This window comes from Nerophis ophidion, linkage group LG27 (genome assembly GCF_033978795.1).
Source record: "Nerophis ophidion isolate RoL-2023_Sa linkage group LG27, RoL_Noph_v1.0, whole genome shotgun sequence".
Taxonomy (NCBI): Eukaryota; Metazoa; Chordata; class Actinopteri; order Syngnathiformes; family Syngnathidae; genus Nerophis; species Nerophis ophidion.
The window spans coordinates 10,515,758-10,535,746 of record NC_084637.1 but is presented as its reverse complement, the minus strand read 5'-3'; the positions used below and the strand labels follow the sequence as shown (position 1 = coordinate 10,535,746).

The window sequence follows — 19,989 nt, the reverse complement described above, 5'->3', positions numbered from 1 at the left end:
TGGCATGTGTTGCAATGTTAATATTTCATCATTGATATATAAACTATCAGACTGCGTGGTCGGTAGTAGTGGGTTTCAGTAGGCCTTTAAATGTAACTTATCTGAACAATATCCAGGGTTGTGGTATTTCAATTAACTGGAATCCAGTGTGCTATTGTAGGGAATCACACCTGAGCCATCATACATTTTTCAAATCTTTAAAGGCCTACTGAAACCCACTACTACCGACCACGCAGTCTGATAGTTTATATATCAATGATGAAATATTAACATTGCAACACATGCCAATACGGCCTTTTTAGTTTACTAAATTACAATTTTAAATTTCCCGCTGAGTTTCTTGTTGAAAACGTCGCGGAATAATGACGCGTGTTTGTGACGTCTTGTCTTGGGTTGTAGCGGACATATTAACCCAGCACCACATACGGCAAAAAGTCGTCTCTTCTAATCACATAATTACACAGTAATTTGGACATCTGTGTTGCTGAATCTTTTGCAATTTGTTCAATTAATAATGGAGACGTCAAAGAAGAATGCTGTTGGTGGAAAGCGGTGGATTGCAGCTGCCTTTAACAACCGAAACACAGTCGGTGTTTCTTTGTTTGTTGTGAAGCTTTAACACAGAGCGGTCAAGTGAACATGTTTCGCTACGTAAACCAGCAAGATTTTGGATGGGAAAATTGTGATATTAAGTCGGCTATTACCGGATACTTCAGTGGATTATGGGACCTCCTCCTGTAGCTGTCAAAAAGGCAGCTGTGATCTTGGCTCCTCGGCTTCTTTCAGAGACACTGGCGTTCACCAAAGCCATCCGACTTTCAGGTAGAAATGGGTTGTATTTGTATAGCCATTTTCTACCTTCAAGGTACTCAAAGCGCTTTAACACTACTTCCACATTTACCCATTCACACAAACATTCACACACTGATGGAGGGAGCTGCAATGAAAGGCGCTAACCAGCACCCATCAGGAGCAAGGGTGAAGTGTCTTGCTCAGGACACAACGGACGTGGTACTGGGTGGTGATTGAACCAAGGACCCTCGGGTTGCTCACGGCCATTCTCCCACTGTGCCACGCCGTCCTTGACTTTATAATCTCACTGAAATACTATTAACACAGTAAAAAGATAAGGAATTTCCAGAATTATCCTAGTAAATGTGTCTAATTACATCTGAAACGCTCCCACTGCCGCTGCCCGCAGCCGTCGCTTTTTCTTTTTTCAAATGTTTTTAATTTATTTTAGTGCCTCACTCTAACTTTCCTCATCCACGAATCTTTCATCCTCGCTCAAATTAATGGGGAAATTGTCGCTTTCTCGGTCCGAATAGCTTTTGCTGCTGGAGGCTATGATTATAAACAATGTGAGGATGTGAGGAGCTCCACAACCCGTGACGTCACGCGGACGTCGTCTGCTACTTCCGGTAAAGGCAAGGCTTTTTTTATTAGCGACCAAAAGTTGCGAACTTTATCCCCGATGTTCTCTACTAAATCCTTTCAGCAAAAATATGGCAATTTCGCGAAATTATCCAGTATGACACATAGAATGCACCTGCTAAACCCGTTTAAATAAGAACATCTCATTTCAGTAGGCCTTTAATGGACACTGTGAAAGTCTAGTTTCACCGGGTTCTTCTGACCACCAACCATAGACATGACAGCAGCGTTCGGGGTTTCGAACACGGTTTTATTTTTCAATAAACTGTTTTTCTTTGCTCGCTGTCGCTCACGCTCGTGTTCGCTCATCCCCCACCCAAGCACACGAATGGTTTCTCTGTCTATCTCTCCACCAACCACTCCTCTTTCCTTCCCGACTGCTGGCTTTAACAGAGCGACAGGTGATCAGACAAACACTCACAGCTGTGTCATCTACGCACCTGTCACTAATCTCAAAGCCGGTTCTGACACACCCTGCTTCCCCGCAGGCCCGCAGGCCACGCCCCCCCACAAACAGGCAAATAATGTGATAAAGAACATTTTACATCAATCAAACTAGGGATAAAGTTATGTGGTCAGGACACGCCTCACTCTTTAACCTTTACCTTTATTGTCCGTTCCTTTTTGGTGACTTAATATACTCCAGACCTACTCTGGCGGACAATAACTGATACGGTCTGCTTTGCCAGTCCAAATGCATTCGATGTTTTCCGTACATTTCCGTGGTCTTCCCTCAACGGCCAGGTAATACAAAGCACACGCTACCTTTTGTTTAATCACATCCGCAGGAGCTCGCATTCTCGTCGTCTCTCCTTCGACAAAGGGACAAAGTTTTTCGCTGAGTAAAATCACAGTGTTGTGTTTTATCATTTCCCTGCCTTGTTCTTTATCGTGATGTGTTTTCTTCAGCTCATTAGTCTCCAGCGAAGAGAGGACACTAAGGCACACCTGCAAACAATTTCAACCGAGAATTATTCAAGCTCGTCACCTACAGCTGGGTCTTGCCGGTTATTTTCTCCTGTACCTCCCATGTGCGTACGCCTGCTTTACCTCGTCAGTTCTGGTACGTTGTCTCGCCTGAGTCCTGTAATTCCTCACCTTTTGCAATTGTTTCCTAGCCTCCCTGAGGTAAAGAGGACTTTCTGCTGTGCTCAGTGCGCCCTAGCTTTTCCCCCTGCCGACCATTGAGGAACCTGTTTTTGTTGGTAATTCATGGTGTGCACTTCTGCCCCATCGCCTTTCGTTACACTTTTTGGACTTACTAAATTTTTTTTTTTTTTGTAATTCAACCTTACTTGAACTCCTCTCTGAGCTGCTACCTTACCGTGGTAGAGGAGTTTGCGTGTCCCAATGATCCTAGGAGCTATGTTGTCTGGGGGTTTTCATGTCTCCCAAGACAAACAGGTCCTAGGTGAGTGATCAGACAAAGAGCAGCTCAAAGACTTCTATGGAATTACAACGAAATGAACCCAGATTTCCCTCGCCCGGACGTGGGTCACCGGGGCCCCGCTCTGGAGCCAGGCCCGGAGTTGGGGCACGATGGCGAGCGCCTGGTGGTCGGGCCTGTTCCCATGGGGCCCGGCCGGGCACAGCCCGAAGAGGCAACGTGGGTCATCCCTCAAATGGGCTCACCACTCATAGGAGGGGCCATAGAGGTCGGGTGCATTGTGAGCTGGGCGGCAGCCGAAGGCAGTGCACTTGGCGGTCCGATCCTCGGCTACAGAAGCTAGCTCTTGGGACGTGGAACGTCACCTCACTGGGGGGGAAGGAGCCTGAGCTAGTGCGCGAGGTAGAGAAGTTCCGGCTGGATATAGTCGGACTCACCTCGACGCACAGCAAGGGCTCTGGAACCAGTTCTCTCGAGAGGGACTGGACCCTCTTCCACTCTGGCGTTGCCGGCAGTGAGAGGCGACGGGCTGGGGTGGCAATTCTGGTTCCCCCCCGGCTCAAAGCCTGTACGTTTGAGTTCAACCCAGTGGACGAGAGGGTAGCTTCCCTTCGCCTTCGGGTGGGGGGACGGGTCCTGACTGTTGTTTGTGCTTACGCACCAAACAGCAGTTCAGAATACCCACCCTTTTTGGGTACACTCGAGGGAGTACTGGAAAGTGCTCCTCCGGGTGATTCCCTTGTCCTACTGGGAGACTTCAACGCTCATGTTGGCAACGACTGTGAAACCTGGAGAGGCGTGATTGGGAAGAATGGTCGCCCGGATCTAAACCCGAGTGGTGTTTTGTTATTGGACTTTTGTGCTCGTCACAGTTTGTCGATAACAAACACCATGTTCAAACATAAGGGTGTCCATATGTGCACTTGGCACCAGGACACCCTAGGCCGCAGTTCCATGATCGACTTTGTAGTTGTGTCATCGGATTTGCGGCCTTATGTTTTGGACACTCGGGTGAAGAGAGGGGCGGAACTTTCTACCGATCACCACCTGGTGGTGAGTTGGCTGCGATGGTGGGGGAGGATGCCGGACAGACCTGGCAGGCCCAAACGCATTGTGAGGGTCTGCTGGGAACGTCTGGCAGAGTCTCCTGTCAGAGAGAGTTTCAATTCACACCTCCGGGAGAACTTTGAACATGTCACGAGGGAGGTGCGGGACATTGAGTCCGAGTGGACCATGTTCCGAACCTCTATTGTCGAGGCGGCTGATTGGAGCTGTGGCCGCAAGGTTGTTGGTGCCTGTCGTGGCGGTAATCCCAGAACCCGTTGGTGGACACCAGCAGTGAGGGATGCCGTCAAGCTGAAGAAGGAGTCCTATCGGGTTCTTTTGGCTCATAGGACTCCGGAGGCAGTGGACGGGTACCGACGGGCCAAGCGGTGTGCAGCTTTAGCGGTCGCGGAGGCAAAAACTCGGACATGGGAAGAGTTCGGGGAAGCCATGGAAAACGACTTCCGGACGGCTTCGAAGCGATTCTGGACCACCATACGGCGCCTCAGGAAGGGGAAGCAGTGCACCATCAACACCGTGTATGGTGCGGATGGTGTTCTGCTGACTTCGACTGCGGATGTTGTGGATCGGTGGAGGGAATACTTCGAAGACCTCCTCAATCCCACCAACACGTCTTTCTTTGAGGAAGCGGTGCCTGGGGAATCTGTAGTGGACTCTCCTATTTCTGGGGCTGAGGTCGCTGAGGTAGTTAAAAAGCTCCTCGGCGGCAAGGCCCCGGGGGTGGACGAGATCCGCCCGGAGTTCCTTAAGGCTCTGGATGCTGTGGGGCTGTCTTGGTTGACAAGACTCTGCAGCATCGCGTGGACATCGGGGGCGGTACCTCTGGATTGGCAGACCGGGGTGGTGGTCCCTCTCTTTAAGAAGGGGGACCGGAGGGTGTGTTCCAACTATCGTGGGATCACACTCCTCAGCCTTCCCGGTAGGGTTTATTCAGGTGTACTGGAGAGGTGGCTTCGCCGGATAGTCGAACCTCGGATTCAGGAGGAACAGTGTGGTTTTCGTCCTGGTCGTGGAACTGTGGACCAGCTCTATACTCTCGGCAGGGTTCTTGAGGGTGCATGGGAGTTTGCCCAACCAGTCTACATGTGCTTTGTGGACTTGGAGAAGGCATTTGACCGTGTCCCTCGGGAAGTCCTGTGGGGAGTGCTCAGAGAGTATGGGGTATCGGAATGTCTTATTGTGGCAGTCCGCTCCCTGTATGATCAGTGTCAAAGCTTGGTCCGCATTGCTGGCAGTAAGTCGGACACGTTTCCAGTGAAGGTTGGACTCCGCCAAGGCTGTCCTTTGTCACCGATTCTGTTCATAACTTTTATGGACAGAATTTCTAGGCGCAGCCAAGGCGTTGAGGGGTTCCGGTTTGGTGGCCACGGGATTAGGTCTCTGCTTTTTGCGGATGATGTAGTCCTGATGGCTTCATCTGGCCGGGATCTTCAGCTCTCACTGGATCGGTTCGCAGCCGAGTGTGAAGCGACCGGAATGAGAATCAGCACCTCCAAGTCCGAGTCCATGGTTCTCGCCCGGAAAAGGGTGGAGTGCCATCTCCGGGTTGGGGAGGAGACCCTGCCCCAAGTGGAGGAGTTCAAGTACCTAGGAGTCTTGTTCACGAGTGGGGGAAGAGTGGATCGTGAGATCGACAGGCGGATCGGTGCGGCGTCTTCAGTAATGCGGACGTTGTATCGATCCGTTGTGGTGAAGAAGGAGCTGAGCCGGAAGGCAAAGCTCTCAATTTACCGGTCGATCTACGTTCCCATCCTCACCTATGGTCATGAGCTTTGGGTCATGACCGAAAGGATAAGATCACGGGTAAAAGCGGCCGAAATGAGTTTCCTCCGCCGGGTGGCGGGGCTCTCCCTTAGAGATAGGGTGAGAAGCTCTGCCATCCGGGAGGAGCTCAACGTAAAGCCGCTGCTCCTCCACATCGAGAGGAGCCAGATGAGGTGGTTCGGGCATCTGGTCAGGATGCCACCCGAACGCCTCCCTAGGGATGTGTTTAGGGCACGTCCAGCTGGTAGGAGGCCACGGGGAAGACCCAGGACACGTTGGGAAGACTATGTCTCCCGGCTGGCCTGGGAACGCCTCGGGATCCCCCGGGAAGAGCTAGACGAAGTGGCTGGAGATAGGGAAGTCTGGGCTTCCCTGCTTAGGCTGCTGCCCCCGCGACCCGACCTCGGATAAGCGGAAGATGATGGATGGATGGATGGAACCTTACTTGAACTCCTCCACTTGAGGCAAGATCTCCTCCCCCAGGATATCTTGCCCCAAGAGGAGGGGTTCAAGTACCTAAGAGTCTTGTTCACGAGTGAGGGAGGAGTAGATCGTGAGATCGACAGGCGGATCGGTGCGGCGTCTTCTGTAATGTGGACACTGTATCGATCTGTTGTGGTGAAGAAGGAGCTGAGCCGGAAGGCAAAGCTCTCAATTTACCGGTCGATCTACGTCCCCATCCTCACCTATGGACATGAGTTTTGGGTTATGACCGAAAGGACAAGATCACGGGTACAAGCTACCGAAATTAATTTCCTCCGTCGGGTGGTGGGGCTCTCCCTTAGAGACATTAAGAGTAGCCAGATGAGGTTGTTCGGGCATCTGGTCAGGATGCCACCCGAACGCCTCCCTAGGGAGGTGTTCCGGGCATGTCCGACCACGGGGAAGACCCAGGAGACGTTGGGAAGACTATCTCTCCCCGCTGGCCTGGGAACGCCTGGAAACGCCTCGGGATCCCCCGGAAGGAGCTGGATGAAGTGGCTGGGGAGAGAAAAGTCTGGGCTTCTCTGCTTAGGCTGCTGCCTCCGCGACCCAACCTCGGATAATCGGAAGAAGATGGATGGATGGATGGTAATTCAACCTTGCCTCCCGTCTCTGCATCCTGGGGTCACCTCCTTGATCAGTTCCTAACACACAGCGGACATTCAAAAGTTCTCTTGCCGTCTGAGAAGTGTTGTATCCCAAATAGCTGCAATCGAATAGCCTGTACATGTAGAAGAAAGGGGAAACACGGGCATTTTTGGATGACTCGCCTTCATATTTCCAGTGGTTAACTACAAGCTACAAAACCGATTTATTATGAAGCTGGCTTGGGGCGCGTTCTTTCTGACGTCACTTCCTGTGTGGGCGCGGTCTTTCTGGCGTCACTTCCTCTCCGAACTCATTTTGTAAACGATCAATTAATCCATATAAAGCTAAGCACCGGAGATTCAAGAAATAAACATCCTACTTACCCGTGTTAAAATTTGTCCAAGGAGGGGGTCCTTAAACGCGAGTTTAGTGTGGCTGAAAAAAGCTTTGACTAAATAATTATTCGTTTAAGGCAGGGGTGTCCAAACTTTACCCATCAAAGCAAGTGGGGGCCATTTTGATATTTTTTATTCTAAAAAACAATACATGTATAAAAAATATACATTTCAGCCTCCACTCAGGCTTGATTTCAGTGATCCCAAGGGTTTTGGTCCAAAAAATATAAAAAAATGTGTCATTATACAGTATTATTTTTTTATTATTATTCAAATTTCAAATCTATAGATCAACGTTAGGTCTATCGTTCAATATAATGATTTTAAATATTTAAGTTGTATGCTCTTTTTGTCACAAAAAAAAAGTTTTGCAATGGAAAAATCCCAAACTATGCAATATTTTCACCCAATAATTTTTTTAAGTGGGATATTTGAGATTGTATAATTATTGGGGCATTAAAAAGGTCAATAACTCATAAACCCATTCATTATTATTTTTTGAGCAATGACACTTTAAAACAAATCACTCTTAAATTATTGGGGATCCAATCATTAAAGCGTTAGAAAATAAATTATAATTTTTTTTTTACTGTTTACTATTAACATGATAATCTCGAGATCTACTTCAGATCCATCCGTCAATTATAAGTTTTATTGTTGTTTATGTTTTTTGTTAGTTCATTTTAGGCCCTTCTTTAAAAAAAATGTTTTTTAAACGGCAAACACAAAATATGCAACGTTTTCCCCCCCAAAATATGTCAAAGTGTAAAATTTAACGTGGAGCCTTGAATAGGTCAATAATTCATAATGACATTAATTTTGATTCATTATAATTTTTCTAAAGAAAGAAACAGCCTGCATGGCAGCTTTGTGTTATTAGAATAAACATTGCAACATTTTCTTGTTACATTTCACTTTTTACATTTTAAGTATTTTTAAAATGTGCCTCAGGGCCGTTAAAAAACTAACTGCGGGCCGCACTTTGGACACCCCTGGATTAAGGGGTTAAACAACTTAGTGCAGACATGGCCAAAGAGAAGTTGCTGATGAAAGGATACGGGATATGGATGGAGTGGAAATGCATGCGGAGGATGTGAGCGGGTAGAGTGTGTACATACAAAGCAGTCGGTGTCCTTGGGACCCGAGCATCCGCCAGCGCACTCGCGGTGGCAGCAGTCGCTGACGTAAGGTCCGAAGCATCGACCGTCACACTGCTCGGCGCACACCGTCTTCGTCACTGCCCGCCAAGAGAAGAGCTTTAAAGGTCTGGCACACACACTCAAAACACCAAGAGACAATACCACCACCCTCGACACAATGATATGAAATTCAGGCAGAAACAAATTAGGGGCTTCACCAGCAAAAGGTCAGTTGAGTCCATCTCAGTCTCAAAGTCTTGAATAACACTTTAAGGTTTCTTGTCTTTGGGAAAGGTGCTGCTTTGAATGTACAAATTCCGTTTCCGTATGAGCTGGGAAATTGTGTTAGATGTAAATATAAACGGTTTGCAAATCATTTTCAACGTTCGGGGTCCAGTACTCTGGAATGCCCTCCCGGTAACAGTTCGAGATGCTACCTCAGTAGAAGCATTTAAGTCTCACCTTAAAACTCATTTGTATACTCTAGCCTTTAAATAGACCTCCTTTTTAGACCAGTTGATCTGCCGCTTCTTTTCTTTCTCCTATGTCCCCCCCTCCCTTGTGGAGGGGGTCCGGTCCGATGACCCTGGATGAAGTACTGGCTGTCCAGAGTCGAGACCCAGGATGGACCGCTCGTCGGGACCCAGGATGGACCGCTCGCCTGTATCGGTTGGGGACATCTCTACGCTGCTGATCCGCCTCCGCTTGAGATGGTTTCCTGTGGACGGGACTCTCGCTGCTGTCTTGGATCCGCTTGAACTGAACTCTCGCGGCTGTGTTGGAGCCACTATGGATTGAACTTTCACAGTATCATGTTAGACCCGCTCGACATCCATTGCTTTCGGTCCCCTAGAGGGGAGGGGGGGGGGGGGGGGGTTGCCCACATCTGAGGTCCTCTCCAAGGTTTCTCATAGTCAGCATTGTCACTGGCGTCCCACTGTATGTGAATTCTCCCTGCCCACTGGGTGTGAGTTTTCCTTGCCCTTTTGTGGGTTCTTCCGAGGATGTTGTAGTCGTAATGATTTGTGCAGTCCTTTGAGACATTTGTGATTTGGGGCTATATAAATAAACATTGATTGATTGATTGAACCCTTATTCAGTTGAATATGCTACAAAGACAACATATTTGATGTTCAAACTGATAAACATTTTTTTTTTTTTGCAAATAATCATTAACTTTAGAATTTGATGCCAGCGACACGTGACAAAAAAGTTGGGAAAGGTGGCAATAAATACTGATAACGTTGAAAAATGCTCATCAAACATTTATTTGGTACGTCCCACAGGTGTGCAGGCTAATTGGGAACAGGTGGGTGCCATGTTTGGGTATAAAAGCAGCTTCCATGAAATGTTAAGTAATTCACAAACAAGGATGGGGCGAGGGTCACCACTTTGTAAGAAAATTGTCGAACAGTTTTAGAACATCCTATTGCTAGGAGTTTAGGGATTTTACCATCTACGGTCCGTAAAAATCATCAAAAGGTTCAGAGAATCTGGAGAAATCACTGCACGTAAGCGATGACATTACGGACCTTTGATCCCTCAGGCGGTACTGCATCAAAAACCGACCACAGTGTGTAAGGGATATCACCACACGGGCTCAGGAACACTTCATAAAACCACTGTCAGTAACTACAGTTGGTCGCTACATATGTAAGTGCAAGTTAAAACTCTGCTATGCAAAGCAAAACCCATTTATCAACAACACCCAGGAACGCCGCTGGCTTCGCTGGGCTCGAGCTCATCTAAAATGGACTGATGCAAAGTGGAAAAGTGTTCTGTGGTCTGACGAGTCCACATTTCAAATTATATTTGGAAACTGTGGACGTGATGTCCTCCGGAACAAAGAGGAAAATAACAACTCGGATGGTTATAGGCGCAAAATTCAAAAGCCAGCATCTGTGATGGTATGGGGGTGTATTATAAATGATAAATGGGTTGTACTTGTATAGCGCTTTTCTACCTTCAAGGTACTCAAAGCGCTTTGACACTACTTCCACATTTACCCATTCACACACACATTCACACACTGATGGAGGGAGCTGCCATGCAAGGCGCCAACCAGCACCCATCAGGAGCAAGGGTGAAGTGTCTTGCTCAGGACACAACGGACGTGACGAGGTTGGTACTAGGTGGGATTTGAACCAGGGACCCTCGGGTTGCACACGGCCACTCTCCCACTGCGCCACGCGGTCCCTATATTAGTGGTAACTTACACATCTGTGAAGGCACCATTAATGCTGAAAGGTACATACAGGTCTTGGAGCAACATATGTTGTCATCCAAGCAACGTTAGCATGGACGCCCCTGCTTATTTCAGCAAGACTATACCAAGCCGCGTTTTACAACAGCGTGGCTTTGTAGTAAAAGAGTGCGGGTACTTTCCTGGCCCGCCTGCAGTCCAGACCTGTCTCCCATCGAGCGCATTATGAAGCGTAAAATACGACAGCGGAGACCCCGGACTGTTGAACGACTAAAGCTCTACATAAAACAAGAATGGGAAATAATTCCACGTTCAAAGCTGCAACAACTAGTTTCCTCAGTTCCCAAACATTTGTTGAGTGTTGTTAAGAGAAAATGTGATGTAACACAGTGGTGAACATGCCCTTTCCCAACTACTTTGGCACATGTTGCAGCCATGAAATTCAAAGCTAATGATTATTTGCAAAAAAAAAAAATAGTTTATGAGTTTGAACATCAAATATCTTCTCTTTGTAGTGCATTCAACTGAATATGGGTTGAAAAGGATTTGCAAATCATTACATTCCATTTATATTTACATCCAACACAATTTCCCAACTCATATGGCAACAGGTTTTGTAGACGCTGCAGCATTTGGCGCCGATAATTTTATACAGGAATTAAAGTTCTGGACTGCAGGACCCCTGCTGATCCACCCCATAAGTGCTTTTAGCAGACAATTTATCCCAAAGCTATATCCAACTGTGCTAATCATCTCAGAAAGTTGGGTGTTTGGTGCTAAGTGTTGCTATGGAAACTCGATTATAAAAAAAAAACAACAACAATGATGACTTTTTCCTCGCAATTATAAAGTCACATTAGAAAAATGTACACCCCTCTGGATTCTCAAATGACCGTGTTTTGTTGTAGGGATTTGGTAAAATCAAGAATAAAACCGATTAAACTAAATGAGGGTGATGTGAATATTTATATAGCGCTTTTCTCTAGTGACTCAAAGCACTTTCACATAATAAAACCCAATATCCAAGTTACATTTAAACCAGTGTGGGTGGCACTGGGAGCAGGTGGGTAAAGTGTCTTGCCCAAGGACACAACGGCAGTGACTGGGATGGCGAAAGCAGGAATCCAACCTGGATCCCTCAAGTTGCTGGCACAGCCACTCAACCAACCGAGCTATACCGCCCCGGGTGAAGATGAGATTCGACTCTTTTAATCTGCAAACGGTGGCTCAAAATGAAAAAGGTTGAACTCTTGCATTTGGCTGAAAGTTAGTGAAGTGATCACCTGTAACAGAGCGGGTTTTTATCAGGGATTGAGCGAGATCGGCCGATACTGATACTGTTCTTATTTATTAACTGTTCATTTTAGACAGTAAAGCCAAGTATTATTATCATTATTATCATTATTATTATTTTTTTTATTTTTTTTATTTTATTTTTTTATGATTATTATTATTTATTTTTTTTTATAATTATTATTATTAGTAAGTTCAAGTCTGTAACTAACTAAGTCAATAACTAAACAAAAGCATACACTACTACTATTCGTTTACATGCATTGCTTTTTATCAAATTCCTCCTGTGTTCATGGAATTATTCCCTGAAAGTGTCAACAAAAACCAAAAAGACCAAAAAAACATTTGTGAAAATAAAAATATCGATGTAATCACTCCGGTATCGATCATAGCTACCGATTATTGGATGGATTGGCCCTACACAGCAATAGAACACCGTTATACAGTTCTATACCTTCTCTGGACTCCTATTAATCTATTTTTTCGTTTCCTGTTCAGAGGGTCTGACTTTCTGCTGTTAAAGCTTCCATGCAGATTTATTTGAAGTCTTTGTTTCTTGAGCTATTTTAGCACCAAGTTTAGCGATTAGCACGCCTTGTCTTCTTCTGCTTGATATTACTCATTGTAGGACATGCTTAGCCTGGGGTGATGATCACTAACTTAAGCTCTTCACTTTTCCCACATTTTGTTATGTTACAGACTTATTCCAAAATGGAATATATTCATTTTTGCCCTCAAAATTCTACACACAATACCCCATATTGACACTGTGGAAAGTTTTTTTTATTTTGCAGATTTGTTAAAACTAACAAAATTGAAAATAAAACATGCAGATTAGGTATTCAAAGCCTCTGCTCATTACTTTTTTGATGCAAATTTGGTAGCAATTACAGCCTCAAGTCTTTTGAGCAAAGGCTGTGAAACCAGGGACTGTTTTTTTTTTTTACTGCTGGACTCTAGAAAGAGGTTCCGCAACCTCCATAGCAGAACATCCAGATTCTGTAACAGCTTCTTCCCACAGGCCATATGACTCTCGAATGCATCGTAATAATCCCCTTAGTTTTCCACCCAAAACGGGTTAACTCGCTGGACTATAAAGACAATATAACATACATCCATAAACGTGGATGCATATGAAAAGTGCAATATATTTATCCGTACAGTAATCTATTTATGTATATTTGCACCTTGTTGCTCTTATGTCCTGCACTACAACGAGCTAATGCAACGAAACGTTGTTCTTATCTGTACTGTAAAGATCCAATTTTAATGAAAACAAAAGGAAGTCTAAGTCTAAGTGATTTTTTTATTTTTTTTTATTTTAGATTTTTAATACATTGAAAAATATTTTTGCGAAAAACCTTTTCACATTGTCATTCCAGGGTTTTTGTGTGTGGAATTTTGAGGACAAAAATGAATGAATGAATAAGGCTGTAAAATAACAAAATGTGGAAAAAGTGAAAATTATATGGAGGCAATTGGCTGATTCTAGTCGATAAATGGCTGCATCCCTGATCTATACATCTCTTTTTACACCAGCCATTTGGAATGTTTGGGCCACATACTCACAGGTCTGACACTGGTCCTCCTGGTGACCCCAGCAGCGTCCGTTACACGAGCGATGACAGCGTCTACCTGCATAAAACACACACAAACATCTTGAATTAGCCACCACTAAACTGTTTCCTCCGCCGGGTGAGAAGCTCTGCCTTCCGGGAGGAGCTCAAAGTAAAACTATTTTTTCCCTCTAAAGTTTGGTGGGTACCGGTGCACTCTAGTCTCTCACTATTATGTTAGATCCACTACGGACTGGACTCTCTCACAATTATGTTAGATCCACTATAGACTGGTATCTCACTATTATGTTAGATCCACTACGGACTGGACTCTCACTATTATGTTAGATCCACTATGGACTGGACTCTCACTATTATGTTAGTTCCACTATTGACTGGACTCTCACTATTATGTTAGATCCACTATGGACTGGACTCTAAATATATTATGTTAAATCCACTATGGACTGGCCTCTCACACTATTATGTTAGATCCACTATGGACTGGACTCTCACTATTATGTTAGATCCACCATGGACTGGGCTCTCACTATTATGTTAGATCCGCCATGGACTAGACTCTCACAATTTTATGTTGGATCCACTATGGACTGGACTCTCACACTATTATGTTAGATCCACTATGGACTGGACTCTCACAATATTATGTTAGATCCACTATGGACTTGACTATCACTATTATGTTAGATCCACTATGGACTGGACTCTCACTATTATGTTAGATACGCCATGGACTAGACTCTCACAATATTATGTTGGATCCACTATGGACTGGACTCTCACACTATTATGTTAGATCCACTCTGGACTGGACTCTCACAATATTATGTTAGATCCACTATGGACTGGACTTTCACAATTTTGTGTTAGATTCACTATGGACTGGACTTAATCACTATTATGTTAGATCCACAATGGACTGAACTCTCACACTATTATGTTAGATTTATTATGGACTGGACTATCACTATTATGTTAGATCCACCATGGACTGGATTCTCACTATTATGTTAGATCCGCCATGGACTAGACTCTCACACTATTATGTTCGATCTACTTTGGACTGGACTCTCACAATATTATGTTAGATCCACCATGGACTGGACTCTCACACTATTATGCTAGATCCACTATGGACTGGACTCTCACAATATTATGTTAGATCCACTATGGACTGGACTTTCACAATTTTGTGTGAGATTTACTATGGACTGGACTTAATCACTATTATGTTAGATCCAGCATGGACTGGACTCTCACACTATTATGCTAGATCCACTATGGACTGGACTCTCACAATTATATGTTAGATCCACTCTGGACTGGACTTTCACAATATTATGTTACATCCATTGCATCCGGTCTCCCCTAAAGGAGGGGGTCACCCACATCTGCGGTCTTCTCCAAGGTTTCTCAGTCATTCACATTGACATCCCACTGGGTTGTGAGTTTTTCCTTGCCCTTATGTGGGATCTGGACCGAGGATGTCGTTGTGTTTGAGACACTTGTGATTTAGGGCTATATAAGTAAACATTGATTGATTGATATAGTCCAGAAACTACGTTCTTTGCGCTTCGTGCTTAGGCTGTTTGCTCATCGGGTCAGGATATGTGTTATTGAAGCCAGACTTGAAACTACCAGCAAAACCACCACAATAAAATTACACAAAGAGTCTTCATGGGTCGAAGACATGCTCCTTGGTTCTGTTGGCAAGTTGGATGCGATGGCATCTGCCTCTGGCCCGTCATCAAGGCTGAATTGAGGAGCGTTAATAACAGAGTAAGTGGAAGCGTGCAGGCAGACTGTCACCAGGCCCATCAACCACTCCCACTGCGGGGTTTGCTAACGTACATTCTAAACACCGCTTGCCAAGAGGCCCCAATTTGGCAACCTCTACTCCCACATGTTCCATTGTCATTTTTTTTTTTTTTTGGCCCACCCCCACCGGTCTTTGTTTCTTTTCCTCCTCGTCCTCCTCCATCAGTGACTTATCTTGTCAACAAAATGTTTTGCACGCTCTAAAAGTCTCCTCAAACCCGAGTTAAGACCACGCCATGAGGCTTTTTTTTTTTTTGTCAAGTGAAGTCAAGTTCAAACGAGGCCCCCAACCTTTGTTGCTTGCCCACTATTTAGCGCTAAAGCCGTCCCTCCTGCTCCCCCCGACGGGTTTAAAGGCCTACTGAAATGAGATTTCCTTATTTAAACGGGGATAGCAGGTCCATTTTATGTGTCATACTTGATCATTTCGCGATATTGCCATTTAGTAGAGAACATCGACGATAAAGTTTGCAACTTTTGGTCGCTAATAAAGAAGCCTTGCCTGTAGCGGAAGTAGCAGACGATGTGCGCGTGATGTCACGGGTTGTGGAGCCTCCTCACATCCTCACATTGTTTATAATGTGAGCGTCCAGCAGCAAGAGCTATTCGGACCGAGAAAGCGACAATTTCCCCATTAATTTGAGTGAGGATGAAAGATTCGTGGATGAGGAAAATTAGAGTGAAGGACTAGAAAAAAAGACAAAAAAAGGCGATTGCATTGGTAGCGATTCAGATGTTTTTAGACAAATTAGGATAATTATGAACATAATATGTTCATAACTTTTATGGACAGAATTTCTAGGCGCAGTCAAGGCGTTGAGGGGTTCCGGTTTGGTGACCGCAGGATTAAGTCTCTGCTTTTTGCAGATGATGTGGTCCTGATGGCTTCATCTGACCGGGATCTTCAGCTCTCACTGGATCGGTTCGCAGCTGAGTGTGAAGCGACCGGAATGAGAATCAGCACCTCCAAGTCCGAGTTCATGGTTCTCGCCCGGAAAAGGGTGGAATGCCATCTCCGGGTTGGGGAGAAGACCCTGCCCCAAGTGGAGGAGTTCAAGTACCTAGGAGTCTTGGTCACGAGTGGGGGAAGAGTGGATCGTGAGATCGACAGGGGGATCGGTGCGGCGTCTTCAGTAATGCGGACGTTGTACCGATCCGTTGTGGTGAAGAAGGAGCTGAGCCGGAAGGCAAAGCTCTCAATTTACCGGTCGATCTACGTTCCCATCCTCACCTATGGTCATGAGCTTTGGGTCATGACCGAAAGGATAAGATCACGGGTACAAGCGGCCAAAATGAGTTTCCTCCGCCGTGTGGCGGGGCTCTCCCTTAGAGATAGGGTGAGAAGCTCTGCCATCCGAGAGGGACTCAAAGTAAAGCCGCTGCTCCTTCACATCGAGAGGAGCCAGATGAGGTGGTTCGGGCATCTGGTCAGGATGCCACCCGAACGCCTCCCTAGGGAGGTGTTTAGGGCACGTCCAACCGGTAGGGGGCCACGGGGAAGACCCAGGACACGTTGGGAAGACTATGTCTCCCGGCTGGCCTGGGAACGCCTCGGGATCCCCCGGGAAGAGCTGGACGAAGTGGCTGGGGAGAGGGAGGTCTGGGTTTCCCTGCTTAGGCTGTTGCCCCCGCGACCCGATCTCGGATAAGCGGAAGAAGATGGACGGATGGATGGATAATTAAGGGAAATCCCTTATCTTTCAATTGTGTTGCTAGTTATTTAGAGCAGTGGTCCCCAACCTTTTTGTATCCGCAGACAGGTCAACGCTTAATAATTTGTCCCGCGGCCCGGGGGTGGGGGGGGTCCTTTTTTTTTTTTTTTTTCTTCGTCAGGAAAAATCAACGTTTTTATCATGAAAAAAGGAGGTTTTTGTGGTTGGTGCACTAATTGTAAGTGTATATTGTGTTTTTTATGTTGATTTAATAAAAAAAAATATATATGTATTTACGTATATTTTTTTTTAAAATAAAAATAAATAAAAAATTATTCTGCGGCCCGGTACCAATCGGGCCACGGCCCGGTGGTTGGGGACCACTTTTTTAGTGAGTTAAATACAGTGTTAATTTTGTTGACGAAAAATTTTCGTCATAGTTATCGTCAACGACCTTTTTTTTCCCGACTAAAACGAGACAATAACTAAATAAAAAATAATTTACGTGGACTAAGACGATGACGAGGTGTATTGACATATTCGTCAACGAATAAAAACGAGACGAAAATGTCTGCCAGTGACAAGATCCAATCGGAACTCATTTCGTTAGGAAGAGGCGGGAGCAGTTGGGAAGAGAACCAATCAGAGCGACGTGGTAAGGAAGTTACGTAAACAAATTTTATATTTGACGTCAAAGATAACAAGACGCAGTGTAAGAAATGCAGCGTGAAGATTACAAGGAAAAACACAACAAACTTGAAGCGACATTTACAGTCAAATCACCCCGAAATCCACACACAGGTAAGCATTTTCCACAACATACAACTCACTCGACGTTATCCCGTTTATTACACGGCTTACTCGTGAAATACTACATTTGAGACATGATTTTCATGAAAATACGACTTGTATCGGTGATTTTTCCGCTGTTTTGCTTTGTTTTTCAGAAATTGAAGGGAAAGTTTACATATTACCCTTTAGTCGACTAAATCTACTGTAGTTTTCGTCGACTATAATCTTATGATATTTCGTCAACTAAAACTAGACTAAAAGTAAACCAATTTAAATAACTAAATTATGACAAAAACTAAATTACATTTTAGTCAAAAGACTATATCAAATTTTGCCGTCAAAATTAACACTGGTGAAATAGTACCTGATAGTCGGAGGGGTGTGTCCACGGGTGTGTTGACGCCAGTGTCTGAGGGAAGTCACAAAGCTGCAGCAGGACAGAAGCTCCGCTGATCTCCGGTAAGAGGCGACTTTTTACCACAATTTTCTCACCGAAACCTGCCGGTTGACAAGTGGTCGGGATCCATGTTCGCTTAACTGCTCTGATCCATAGTAAAGCTTCACCTCCGGGAATTTTAAACAAGGAATCACCGTGTGTTTGTGTGGCTAAAGGCTAAAAGCTTCCCACCTCCATCTTTCTACTTTGACTTCTCCATTATTAATTGAACAAATTGCAAAAAATTCAGCAACACAGATGTCCAAAATACTGTGTAATTGCGCGATGAAAAGAGACGACTTTTAGCCGCTAGTGGTGCTGTTGAGCCAAGGCGCATTTTTGCGTTGAAAAAATCCAGAGGCACACTACCAGCAGAAATCATTACAAAACAAAACTTAGTTGACAGTAAAAAGCTGTTGTTGCAATTGTTGGATATGACTATAAAGCATAACCAACCATGTGGTATAGCTCGGTTGGTAGAGTGGCCGTGCCAGCAACTCGAAGGTTCCAGGTTCGATTCCCGTTTCCGTCAGGCAATGCCGTTGTGAGGCAAGACCCTTTACCCACCTGCTCCCAGGGCCCACCCACACTGGTTTAAATGTAACTTAGATATTGGGTTTTACTCTTGTGGGGAGGCGCAGCCGACGGGCCGATGGCGGGGCAGGGCATGCTGCAGCCAGGCCCAAGATGGCGGAGAATGCGGATGAGCGGAGAGGCGGGGTGTGCCGGGAGCCACACCGCCGCAATCAAATTCAGGTGCGTAGATCGCGCACCGACACACAATTGACATTTCTCCTCTGTCTGTATAAAAGGGGAGAAGGAGGAGGGATCATGGCAGAAGGAGTGAGATAACCAGCAGCAGAACCTGACGAGCGAAAACCACCGGGAGCGAGCCGAAGACAGCGACAAAGACGCGGCCGACAAAGCGAAAGAGGAGCGAGCAGGAGAGGAGAAGCTGAAAAGCGATCTGACCAGAAGATAAAGCTTTGTCTTTTCGCTCTCGGTGGTTTTCGCTCGTCAGGTTCTGCTGCTGGTTCTCCTACTCCTTCTGCCATGATCCCTCCTCCTTCTCCCCTTTTATACAGCCAGTGTCAGGCTTTCCCCTGACAGTTTGTCTATGTTTTAGTTTTTTCCTTTGCATTTGTCTGCTTCCTCTGTGTTTAGTATCTCCTGTCTTTAGTTCCTGTCTAGTGCTCTTGTTTTGTCAGCTTCCTGTCTTGTTCCCTGCCAATCAGCTGCGGCTGATTGGCATCTGGCCACACCTGTTGCCAATCACCCCGCTCCTATTTGTACCTGCTTTGTCTCGTGTCAGTTGCTGGATCATTGTATTGTCATTTGTAGTGTCGTTGCCACATGCTGCTCTTGTCGCGTCTGTGATTCTTTTCAGCTGTTACCTGTCGTGCTACATTTAGTCCTGGTCGTCGTAGCGATAAGCTGTTCTTGTTAGCCATTAGTTATTTCCCGTTTTTCTGTTTGCTATCCACTAGCTTCCAGGCCAAAGTTCCTTTTTGTTTTCTAGCTTCAAGTGCTAGCTCCCTTAGTTTGTTATTCCGCCCACGTGCGTGCTTTTTGTTTGTTCTTGTTTAGTTTTAATTAAATCATGTTTTCATATTCTATGCCTGCCTCCTTCTCTGCATCATCGGGTTCATCACCAACTAACTGTGACAGCCAGAGGAGAAATGTCAATTGTGTGCCAGTGCGCGATCTACGCACCTGAATTTGATTGCGGCGGTGTCGTTCCCGCCACGCCACGCCTCTCCGCTCATCCGCATTCTCCGCCTCCTTGCCGCCATCTTGGCCAGGGCTGCAGCGTGCCCTGCCCCGCCGTGGGCCCGTCGGCTGCGCCTCCCCACAACTATGTAAAAGCGCTTTGAGTCACTAGAGAAAAGCGCTATATATACTTCACTCACTCATGCATTACTATAGCCACCTACTGATGTGGAAGAGTATTACACGGTTACTC

General features: G+C 45.7%; 1 protein-coding gene across 4 annotated transcripts in view; it reads right to left on the bottom strand.

Moving 5' to 3' along the window:
• The window catches only part of LOC133544541 (receptor tyrosine-protein kinase erbB-4-like), a 651,156-nt gene that overhangs the window by 184,627 nt on the left and 446,540 nt on the right, over positions 1 to 19,989 (bottom strand). For all 4 annotated transcript variants that reach the window (XM_061889985.1, XM_061889988.1, XM_061889987.1 and 1 more), the window contains exons 5-6: positions 13,321 to 13,386; positions 8,235 to 8,353 (exon numbers count right to left, since the gene is read on the bottom strand). In XM_061889985.1, coding sequence (XP_061745969.1) covers positions 8,235 to 8,353; positions 13,321 to 13,386 — 185 coding nt within the window. The remainder of the gene's footprint in view (positions 1 to 8,234; positions 8,354 to 13,320; positions 13,387 to 19,989) is intronic.